This window comes from Microcebus murinus, chromosome 8, assembly GCF_040939455.1.
Source record: "Microcebus murinus isolate Inina chromosome 8, M.murinus_Inina_mat1.0, whole genome shotgun sequence".
In the NCBI taxonomy this organism is placed as follows: Eukaryota; Metazoa; Chordata; class Mammalia; order Primates; family Cheirogaleidae; genus Microcebus; species Microcebus murinus.
This window is the reverse complement of record NC_134111.1, coordinates 100,256,654-100,268,841: the sequence shown is the minus strand read 5'-3', so window position 1 is coordinate 100,268,841 and position 12,188 is coordinate 100,256,654. Positions and strand designations below refer to the sequence as shown.

General features: G+C 37.8%; 1 protein-coding gene across 2 annotated transcripts in view; it reads right to left on the bottom strand.

The window, feature by feature from the left end:
* The window catches only part of DIS3L2 (DIS3 like 3'-5' exoribonuclease 2), a 328,686-nt gene that overhangs the window by 149,497 nt on the left and 167,001 nt on the right, over positions 1–12,188 (bottom strand). For both annotated transcript variants that reach the window (XM_012791622.3, XM_012791623.2), the window contains exon 9: positions 3,104–3,277. In XM_012791622.3, the coding sequence (XP_012647076.2) occupies positions 3,104–3,277 (174 nt within the window). The remainder of the gene's footprint in view (positions 1–3,103; positions 3,278–12,188) is intronic.

Genomic DNA, 12,188 nt, shown 5'->3' with positions numbered 1-12,188 from the left:
GGAATGCATGTTTAATGAAGCTTAGATATTACTACTTCAGGCATCAGGAAGCAGTTGAAAAATTTTAAATGCAAAGGATTAAAAAAATTAGATTTGAATTTTAGAAACATAATCCTGAGGACAGTAGGGATGGATAAAGGGTTTGGATACTAAAGAAAATTTAAAAAAAAAATCCCTGTTACTATGCCAATAGCAGAAAGCATCCCAGAAGCTTTATCTTTTGGATCCTTTCACAGGGCACAAACATATAAAATAAAGATATATTTTAACAAAGTCTTTCTTCCAAGCAAGGCCTCTTATTCTGGATCTAACCTAGAAGGCAATGAAGACCAAAGAAATGGCAAGGTAGAGCCATGAAAGGGGAAGTTGGAGCAATACTGGGCCCCATAACTGTTGACATTACTTATCTGCAGGCTGAAAGTCATGCTGGAAAAGATAGAGTGCCTCTACTTTCTGACATTCACATTTATAATTTTTAAAAGTTATGGGCTGGGCGCGGTGGTGTAATCCTAGTACTCTGAGAGGCCAAGGTGGGCAGATCGTCCACTGTCAAGGTCAGGATTCAGAAACCAGCCTGAGCAAGAGCGAGACCACGTCTCTACTATATATAGAAATAAATGAATTGGCCAACTAAAAATATATAGAAAAAATTAGCTGGGCGTGGCAGCAAATGCCTATAGTCCCAGCTACTCAGGAGGTTGAGGCAGAAGGATCACTTGAGCTCAGGAGTTTGAGGTTGCTGTGAGCTAGGCTGACGCCAGGGCACTCTAGCCCAGGCAACAAAGTGAGACTCTGTTTCAAAAAAAAGTTATTTTAAGGCTAGGCACGTGGATCATGCCTATAATCCTAGCACTCTGGGAGGCTGAGGCAGGAGGATTGCTAAAGGTCAAGAGTTCGAAACCAGTCTGAGCAAGAGTGAGACCCCATCTCTACTAAAAATAGAAACTACTGGCCAACTAAAATATATAGAAAAAATTAGCCGGGCATGGTGGCACATGCCTATAGTCCTGGCTACTTGGGAGGCTGAGGCAGAAGGATTGCTTGAGCCCAGGAGTTTGATGTTACTTTGAGCTACAGGGATGCCATGGCACTCTAGCCCAGGCAACACAGTGAGACTCTGTCTCAAAAAAAAAAAAGTTATTAAAAAAATAATTTTAATATGGCAGTATACAAAATGAAAAGTACAATTTTGCTTCCCTACTTCCTTACTAATCCACTGAATCCACTCCCCATGATAATCACTGTCAACAGTTTATTTCCTTCCAGACCTTTTTCCATGTATATATTTTTAATGTATCTCTATATATGTATACACATATATGTATATATGTTCATTTATATAGTTTTTATATTATTTTACTTCATAAAAAATAGGCTCATATTCATATTATTCTGAAACTTGCTTCTTTCACTTAATAAAATATCATGGCCATCCATCTAGGACACTCCAGGTGAATATAGCTCCTTTTTGCAGAGCTGTAGGGAATGCTATAATATTGCTTTAACACAGATTATTAAACCATTCCTTTACTGATGGACACTAGCAGTGTCTCTGATGTTTCATTTTTACAATAAAGTAGCAATAAACATTCTTGTACATATATCCTTGTATACTTCTTGGAGTAGGACAGATTCCTGAATAGAGTTTTTGGGTGAAACAGTAGACACATTTACAATTTTGATAGGTAATGTAAGGTAGTTATACGATATAATACTTCAAATAATAAGGGTAAGTCATTCATTCTGGTCTTTTTTTCTCATTAAATCTTTTTACAGATTCCTAGATTCAGGAAAAGATCTCAGAAAACAAACCCCTCAATCTGGATATGAGAAAACAAAGGTTCACAGAGGTTAAGGTTATGGGCCCAAGATCCCGGAGCTTCTGAAGAGATAAGGCACCCACGCACCAGCAGGAGTTCAGTGAAGGAGGCAATACAACTAAAATCCAGGACTGCAACTTGGGTTAAATGACTTCAAATATAACGTGTGTTCCATTAGAGATACTCACAAGTAAGAAAGAGGATTAATCGTCTCCTTTTCCTTGCCTACCCATGGCAGGAAAAGAAAAAAAGGCAGTAATAAATTCCTCAAGCATACAATACCAAGGGGGAGCAGAGTAGGAGTAGTCACAAACTAGGTGGAGCAACGGGCACCAAGAACTGAAGGTATCATAAGTTCAGCTGCATGAAGCAAGCAAGTGTGGTGGAAAAGACTCTGACATGGGATGACCTTAGCAAAAACCTTCCACAGCCTCAGTGGGTTGTATGAAAAGTTTCTTGGTTCTAAATATCTCCATGTGGCATCCAAAATGAATGCCAGTACTGAAACCAAATTCTGAAGAGAAATATCAGAAAAGAACTAACATCCCACAATGAAGAAACATCTTCAAAGAAGATGTTGTTATAAAAATACCACAAAAGTACTTTCCAACAAATTCCAGACCTAAAAGTAAAGCTTTAAAATGAGGCTCCAAGTACAGAAGTCTTGAATCCTTTGCTCTGTGCCTGAAGAGGCCCACTTAAAGGAAGGCACTTCTAACCAGATAACGTTGTCTTTATTTGACCAGAACTATGTGGTACAGCAATGAGAAAAGACGATGGCAACCATACCTTTTGAAACTAGAATGATCTACAACAGGTGTCAGCAAAATTTTTCTGTACAAGGCAGAAAGTAAACATTTCAGGCTTTGCAGGCCATATGGTCTCTGTTGCAACTACTCTACTCCGCTATTGTAGTCCAAAAACAGCTATAGACAATGTATAAGTGAATAAGCATGGCTGTGTTCCAATGAAACTTTATGGATACCAAAATTTGAATTTCACATAATTTTCATAAAAATTATTCTTATTTTAATTTTTTTCAACCATTTAAAAATGTAAAAACCATTCTTACATCATGGGCTGTACATAAACAGGGAACAGGCTAGATTTAGCTTGTGGGTCATAATTTTCCGACCTCTGGTACAGAAGCACTTAATTCTCAACTGCACTGAACTTGAATATTGGTAGAAAGATGGAAATATCCAAGCCCAGCCCCTAGGAAAGTTAAGTTAGAAGGCAGAAAGGTAGAAACATGTTGTTCTTGAAGAGTTCCAGGTGTTTACCTTAAATCCTTTCTCTTGCTGAACTCATCTGGTGGAATTGTCCATGGCAGGCCTTGAGGGAGACATTCTAGAACTTCTGAAGAAAAATCAGAGAAATCCACACCATACTCTGTTAGTATTCCTTCTGTTTCAGGCTCAATTTCACCAGCTTGCCCAAGACTCTTAGCCAGCTGCCTATGAGCAGAACAGAGAGAGAACAACTGGGTTAGTGAACAAATGAAACATAGGCACCTGTCTCCTCTCTAAAAGTAAGGTATTAGGAAAAGTCTTTAAAATCTCCTGCCCTGCCACCAGAGGAATATGATCACCAGGGAATGGGATGCAGGGGAGGGGAGCAAGCAAAAGAGACAATGATATTCTTGTCCTTCTAAATCCAAGACTACAGCATAATTTTAACTTTTTATAGGAATTCTGATCTGAGGAATAGAGTCAGAAGGCTTTTCTTAGGACTCCTACAATTGTTCTTCATGGACAAGTCAAAATTGATATTATTAAAGGCCTGCATCTATGCTTTCTTTTGCAAATACCTTTACAGATAATTCTGATCAACCCAGTTTGCTGTTAAAACATTAGTTTCAGAATGCCTATACCTTAAATTCATGCTCACTAGATTAGATCTGGTGTTCTTATTTATTTCACAATTCTTCTAGTTTTTACTTTTAAAATTTAAAAATATTTTATCTGAATACAGACATAATACATGTTCACTATGGAGAAGTTAGAAAACACAGAAATCCACCAAGAAGAAAATTAAAATTATCTGTAATCCAATCACCAATTCACATTTTAGGGCATCTGCCCATTAAAAATAAGATTGTATTTAATAGGACAGTCTTGATATTATAAGTAGGGTTCTGTCATTTAGAGGGCAGATCTCATTATCTGTGGGTCACCCACACATATATTAAAATTGATAGCTCTCTTTCTTATAAGCATTGTCATGTCACTCACAGACTACAAGTCTGAAGTTGTGTGCTGAATACAGATAGCTGATAGGAAATGTGGGCCTTTGAAGTAGCTGCTTTGTAGAAGGTGTTACAGAGAACAAAGCTGTAAAGTCTACTTGTCTATCAGGGTTATCTAGGAATCTACCCTTAGCACTTCTTGCAAGGAATTTAGCTCTGGTATTAGGGCCTTCTCTGGAGCCATTTGATTTCTGTGAAAAGGATTCTGTTTCCTGTGTAAGGATAGATGCCTGACTACCAGAGTTCTTAGGTGTACAGTGGTAAAGGGGCATAGGGGATGTGGTTGCCTCATATGTAGAGTTTTAACAAATTCCAAAACCCAGCCTTGCTACTAGAATGAAGCAGTCATGGCAGCAGCGCTGGTTCCATTTCTCACACACCAGCCAAGAGAGACCAGCTCACTGTCTACCCCTACACCTTCCCACCAGCCTATACTCTAGGTAGCCTGCAGATTGACCTATGAGTTCTTTACATACAATGTGGGCTCAAATCAGTGCCTTCTCAAACAAGTGGTGATCTCCCAAAACACATATCAAAAAGCCAAGGATAGCAAAAATATGGGGAACAATATTAACAGAAAGCTATCTGGAAAATTGCCAAATATTTGGAAATTAAACAATCTATGAACTAAAGAAGAAATGAAAAAAAAATTAGAAAATATTTTTAACTGAATGAAAACATATCAGTATTTATGAGAAACAGCTAAAGCAGTATTTCAAGGGTAATTTATAGCATTTAATGCTTACATTAGAAAAGAACAAAAGTGTCAAATCACTAACCTAAGCTTCTACCTACCTGAAAAAGCTGAAAAATGAAGAACAAATTAGATCCTAGGTAAGTACAAGAAAGGAAAAAAAAAAAGGATGGAAAATGAACAATTAAGAAAACCAATACACCCAAAGACTTATTCTTTGAAAAGAGAATAAAATAGATAAATTTCTAGCCAGACTGATCAAGAGAAACAAGGAGAGAAAGACACAAATTACCAATATCAGGAATGAGAGGGGGATATCATTATACATCCTGTAAGCATTAAAAGGATCGTAAGGGAATTATGAATAACTATAAGCCAATAAATTCAACATCTTGGATGAAACAGACAAATTCCTTGAAAGACACAAACTGTCTAGGATTATTCAAGAAAAAAAATCAAATACTGAATACTCCTATATCTATCAAAGAAATTGAATTCATAGTTTAAAACCTTCCCACAAAGAAAACTCCAGGCCCAGAGGGTTTCACTAATGAATTCTACTAATTATTTAAGAGAGAATTATTACCAATTCTATACAAAATCTTCTAGAATATAGAGGAGGATGGAATACTTTCTAACTGGTTTCATGAAGCCAATATTACTTTGATACCAAAGTCAAGGGATTCATATATCTCTCATGAATACAGATTTAAAATTCTTACGAAGTATTGACAAGCAGAATTCAGTAATATATAAAAATACATTATGACCAAATAATGCATGATTTGGCCAACATTCAAAAATCAATCAATATAATTCACCATATTGACAATGAACACATATAATCATCCCAATAGATGAAGAAAAAGCATTTCAACAAAATTTCAACATTCACTCATAAGAAACGCTCCCAACACAGGAGTAATTGACAGTGACTTCCTCAACTTGATTAAAGGCTTCTAAGAAAATCCTAGAGAGAATACCAAACTTAATGGTGAAAGACTAATGCTTTCCCTTGGATCAGGAAGAAGACAAGGGTGTTCATTTCACCTATACTAGCTGACGTTGTATTGGAGGTCCCAGTGAATGCCATAAAGCAAGAAAAAGAAAGAAAAACCATACACATTGGAAAGAAGAATTGCACACTGCCTGTAAGTGGGACTAAGAACTACAATCTTACCGTAGAAGTGACCAGTCTCTTACTACACAATGCCTGGCCTCTCTTTACAGAAGATCCCTCTTGCTCCGTGAGAACCAAAAGCTAATACACAATATATGACTTAAATTCTGCCTCATTTCAAGACTTTGAATGTGAAGAGAATGAAACATAGACAAAGGGGCATTTAGGATTCATTCAGGGCAACTAGAGTGGTTTCTTGTGGCAGCAGCAGTGTCCAGTGGAAATGGTGTCCTGTAAGAACAGTGTTAAGTTTGGCATCTTGGCCAAACTAATTCTGATACAAGATGAAGGTTGGGTTTCCTGGCTCTCCAGAGTTGCCTTGGTTCACACCTCTTTGTTTTTCTTTTTCTTTTTTTAGACAGAGCCTCACTTTGTTACCCTGGCATCAGCCTGGCTCACAGCAACCTCAAACTCCTGGGTTCAAACAATCCTCTTGCCTCAGCCTCCTGAGTAGCTGGGACTACAGGTGCATGCCACTATGCCCAACTCATTTTTTTTTTCTATTTGTAGTTGTCCAGCTATTATTATTATTATTATTATTATTTTTTTTTTTTTGCTATTTTTAGTAGAGACGGGGTCTTATTCTTGCTCAGGCTGGTCTCGAACTCCTGACCTCAAGCGATCCTCCTGCCTTGGCCTCCCAGAATGGTAGGGTTACAGGTGTGAGCCACTGCACCTGGCCCACATCCCTTCTTTAGGTCATTCAAGTCTCTGGCTGTTTCAGAGAGCTCTTCGATATCCCACCAGTAAATTCCTTTTCCATTCAGAGTTGGTTTCTTTTGGTTGCAACCAAGAACCCAGACAATTACAGACTCAGGTCTCACTAATTTTCAAAATGATTAAATTATTACTTGTGTTCACTAGAATAAAGTTCCCAGTGAAGATATGGGGGCCTATCATCACCACCTTTGAAATTTGAAGGACACAGGAATTCAACACTGTGGGTACCGGGTGGCTACTTATAACAATGTTGTTTAGCTTAAACAAAAAGAACTTTATTCTTGTGACCACAGGTAATAGTCATTTTAAAAATTAATTAATATTTTGAAAATTAAGGGGACCCAAGATACTTCTAACCCATCTAACTCACTTATGATTTTCACAGGTTCCTGAGGTTCTGTTTCCTACATTTCTCTCCTAATATCAATGTCTTTAATTGCCCGAGTTCTTGGTTGCAAGCACAAGAAACCAACCCTGGTTGGAAAAAGAATTTATTGAAAAGATATCAAAGAGCTCACAGAAATAATGAGACGAGTCAAGAACCAGAAAAAGGGATGGAAACAAAGAATTACATGTTCTATCTATAAATTCTTGATTTCAAGCTAAGATTGAAACTCAAGGACTTTCTATATCCATCAAAAAAGTATCCTGAATCTCTTGCATTTGCCAGGCTAAGACAGAAAAAAAAAAAAATGCAAAGAATGATGAATCATTACATGTTTGAATTTAGGGTCTCACTAAGTCACTTAGATGAAAGAGTAAGGTTCAAAGAACCAAATCATATACATACAAAATATACAGAAGGATGCAGAAAGCTCAAAGTACCTTGAATGCCTAGTTCCAAATCACCTTCAACTGTCATGAGTCATAAGTACACTATGACAGCATTATATCCATTCTAAGGGGTGAGGTCTGAAAAGACAGAATCGCAGAAACTTCCTCCTAGTGGGCAGAACTTTAAGCAGTATCATCAATGGTCCGCTTTGGCTTTGGAAAGACAGCCTGATAGGCAGTGACTACAAGTTTAGCCAGATGGATAGGAACCAGAAAGAAGAAATATTGGAGGACTGGTGACAAAGATGTCTAGGGAAGAGACATGTAGAAATGGGCTTATTAAAATGAGCCCAGACGGAGTATAACGTTGTGTTCCATGAGAGTGCTCAGTGAAAGGCTCGTACTGGGAGCAGGATGGTCTGCCCTTCCTCAGCCACTGCAGTGATTGCTCAATGGGCACAAGAACAAAGTACATGGCAGCAGGAAATGAGCTCCACACATTAACTTTTTCTCATTGATGATGACCTTGCTACCACCCTTGCAGGATGCCAGTTTGCCAGCAGCTGCAACCAACTCTGAGCCCCTGATATAGAACCGCTCCAGGAAGAGCTGCTAACTACTTGATAGCAGATTGCAGGCACTGAGCTCTTCTGTGATGGAGAAGGCAGTAATCATTCTTCACTAAAAAAGACACTAACTCTGGGTTTAGGTTTGCTATCTTCATTTGTTCTACTTATCTTGCTTGTATAAACACCAAAATCCCCATATTTATGAAATACCTTTTTTTTTAACCCTTTGCATTCACTTGCTTTTTTCTCATTATCCACTCGACATTATCCACACTCAACATCTGAGTGCAAAGGGTTAATTTTTTTTTTAAAGACTAGTCAAGTGCAGTATCGAGAAGGAGGGAAAGTAGTAGAACAAGGAGTTCAATCTGTAACTGACTGTGAACAATCAAGTGAGATAACTCACTACCTTCGGACCCACCTATGAAATACCTTTTAAGCTATTATGTTATCTCAGTAAATATTGTTTGTAATTAAGGGTTTTGCCTTTTGGAAGAAGGAAAGCCCATAGATTTCACTGGAATGCTGTAATAGCTTATTCACTACTGAAGGATGGGACAGTCAGGAGGCCTCACCTTGTGAGGCTGGAGTACTCTCCTCAGGGATTCGAGGGCACTCTGACTTAGCATCCTGCGGGCTCTGGAGGCAGTGCACATGGTCTGGGAACAAAGGATGCAAGGGAGGAGTCAAGCCTTTCAATGTCACAGTTAAAACCCACTCACAAAATTTTTAGTCCTGTCCTTATAATGTTCACTCTAAAGCTGAGAGGTTTCCATACCTCCGAGGACACAAAAATCATTCCTCTAAACTGGAAACTGAGACTATAAGAACTCTAATATTAAAAGGCATTAAATATGCTATTCACTTTCTTCCTGAAAAAACTCATTTGCAATTCAAGCCAGCTGAGGGATAACTAGAAGTAAGGATTCAAGAATGGCAAGTAACAATATAAAGAGGTTAATCATATATTATGTTGAGACATATAAAATTGCCAATATTTGACCACTTATTAACTTATAAAAATACAATTTTGTATGATTCTATCCAATAGGATTAAAAATTATATAAAATAATTAAACATATATCAATCAGATAGCATACATCGTTTCTAGGAGAAATATAAAAATAAGGTATATCACACACAGTTTATTAGAGATCTACACTAATGTAAAAAGAAACAAATTCACATATGTGGTAGGAGTGTCAGTAACAGTGTTTGTGAGGCAGACCTAGAACACAGTGACCATACTATTCCCAGTTTATGAAGTTAGAGTGCCATCCTCTAGGGTACAATGTGGCTAAAAACAATTACCTTATGTTAAAAGTAGAAAAAGGCCTATTAAAAACTTAGACAAAAAGGTATCTTACAACTTCTGGCTTTTGAAATATAGTCCTAAAATCCACAAGGAACTCACTATTTCAAAGTGGAGAAAGGGAAGGAACCAACCAAATGTTCTATTAAAAAACCAAACAAACCACTGCGTGTAAAAAGGAAGAAAGGACCAAGAAAAAGACATGACAGAAGGATAAACTCGGTAAGTATATAGCCACAGAAATGACAATCATGTTCACAGATATTCTCAAGAACTTAAGAAGTGATGCAAATATCAGCACTATTAGAAAAGAATTGGAAGCAAAGATGCAAGTGTGTAAGGAATAAATAAGTGAAAAAAAGAAATAAAAACTGTGTGGGGCGCGGTGACAACGCCATTACAAGATGGCGCCGATTTCCGGTGGCCCGCCTGTAGTAAACAAGTTCAGCGCATGCGCAGAGTAAGTCCTGGCCTGTTCTATAAGTATGCATATGAAGGATCTTAGCTTGGCCTATCAGTAATAACCCTCACGCGCTTTTAACCTATCCCCATCACTTCCCTCCTTCCTTAGAGTATATAAGTGTGTGAGAGCTTGTGCTCAGGGTCTTCCGCATCATGTAAGTCTAAAGGGAACCCCATTAAAGCACTGTCAGAAGAACTCCAGTTGCCGCGTCTTCCTTGCTGGCGAGGCGGGCGCGACAAAACTGAGTTTTTAGACCTCAGGAAATAAGCAGAAAAGGACAAAAGAACCATCACAGAAACGAAGATCACACCAGAATTTACTGATGAATGACTGACACTATTTGAAAACAATTAGGATCATAGAGAAAAAGCTTGAGAAAGTGAGGAAAATGAAATTGGGAAGTACAGGGTTAAAAAAAAGATTAGAGAGAAAACAGACAGATGTGAAAGGCAGACCAAGGATATTCATCACTGGCATAACTGGTGTTGCTGAAGAAAGAAGCAAGATATGAGGAAGAGAAAACATTTTCTTTCTTTCTTTTTTTTTTTTTTTGAGACAGAGTCTTGCTTTGTTGCCCAGGCTAGAGTGAGTGCCATGGCGTCAGCCTAGCTCACAGCAACTTCAAACTCCTGGGCTCAAGCAATCCTGCTGTCTCAGCCTCCCGAGTAGCTGGGACTACAAGCATGCGCCACCATGCCCGGCTAATTTTTTTTTTATACATATATTAGTTGGCCAATTAATTTCTTTCTATTTATAGTAGAGACGGGGTCTTGCTCTTGCTCAGGCTGGTTTCGAACTCCTGATTTTGAGCAGTCTGCCCGCTAGTGCTAGGATTACAGGCGTGAGCCACCGTGCCCAGCCGAGAAAACATTTTCAAAGATCATTAAGACAAGTTTCCTGAAATAAAATAAAATTTAGGTTTACAGAAAGGATATAACATGTCTCAGGAAAGAATTATACATAAAATCATCACTGAAACATATTCTTGTGAAGTTATTAGTCAAAGATAAAGATTTCTAAGTGCAAGAACTCAGGTAATACAGTTGTCATAAGCCCTTTCTAAAAAGAAAAAACAATCAAAAACCTGCTAGCTGATGCACTAAGGTCTACCAAAACCAAAAGATGGAGGAATTCCTCCACAAAGACTGGTGCTGAGCACTGAATCCACATACATGATGATGGGAAGCTGAAGGAGAGGGAGGACAAGAATAAGCAGGTGACGTGATGGACCTAATTTTAGATGTCAGAACAAGTCATATCAATCATTAGATCTTTACTGAAATTAAGGAGAATTTTTTTTTTTAATTTCTTTTGGTGCTTTGTATTCTGGCAAAAGTTTTCAACAAGTTATTATAGTCTGAGTTCAAAGAATCTCAATTTGTTTCCTTAAGTTACAAAATGGCTCATAAAGACAGAATTATACTTTAGTTATGGTTTCCAAACATGATCAATGACTCCAACTTCCTAATAGCAGAATTTAACATTTATTTTACTAAGTTCCCCAGAACATTTCTCAAGTGCCTTATTTAAATAAATTTATTATATTTAATAGAATTTCACTGGAGATATATTTGACAGCAGCATGGATTGGATATCTTGCAGTGATAAAAATCTAACAGGTCAGCATGCTGAAAAAGTTCATGCTTCTGAGGCCTTAGATGCTCCAGAAAGAATTCTTTCCTGTCTACTTACTCAGAAACTCTGCTGTCACCCTAAAAACCAGAATACTGTGGAATCTAAACAGAGGCATATTCTACTAGGGAACTGATTTATACATTGTATATTTATCTTACAGAAGGATTTGTTTTTACATTTTAAATTTAATTTCAGTGTAAATCTTATTTAAAATGAATCATGAAGCCTGAACAACATAGCAAAATCACATGTCTACAAAATATAGAAAAATTAACTAGGCATGGGGTGGTGCACACTGTGTAGTCCCAGCTACTCAGCAGGGTGAGACAGGAGGATCACTTGAGCTCAGGAGTTTGAGGTTGTAGTGAGCCATGATGATGCCACGGCACTCTAGCCCGGGTGACAGAGAGTCAGTCTCAAAAAATAAAAAATAAAAAACAAATTCATGAAAATACGTTTTCCTTTCATGTAGTAGAGTTCAAATGTTTCTAAGTAGTTTCTGTGTCTTCTATTCACTGTCTGAAAAGATAGTAATAGCTGCTTTAGAACAATTATGGTTCAATGGTACATCGAAATGTCTCGTGATCTTCCTAAAACCCGTATTTCGGCCTATATTGCATTAAAATATGTCCTCCAAAAATAACTTAGCGAAGATGGACATGGTGGCTCCCATCTATAACCCCAGCTATTCAGGAAGCTGAGTGGGGAGGATCGCTTGAGCTCATGAGTTTGAGGCTGCAGTGAGCTATGATCATGCCACTGCACTCTAGCT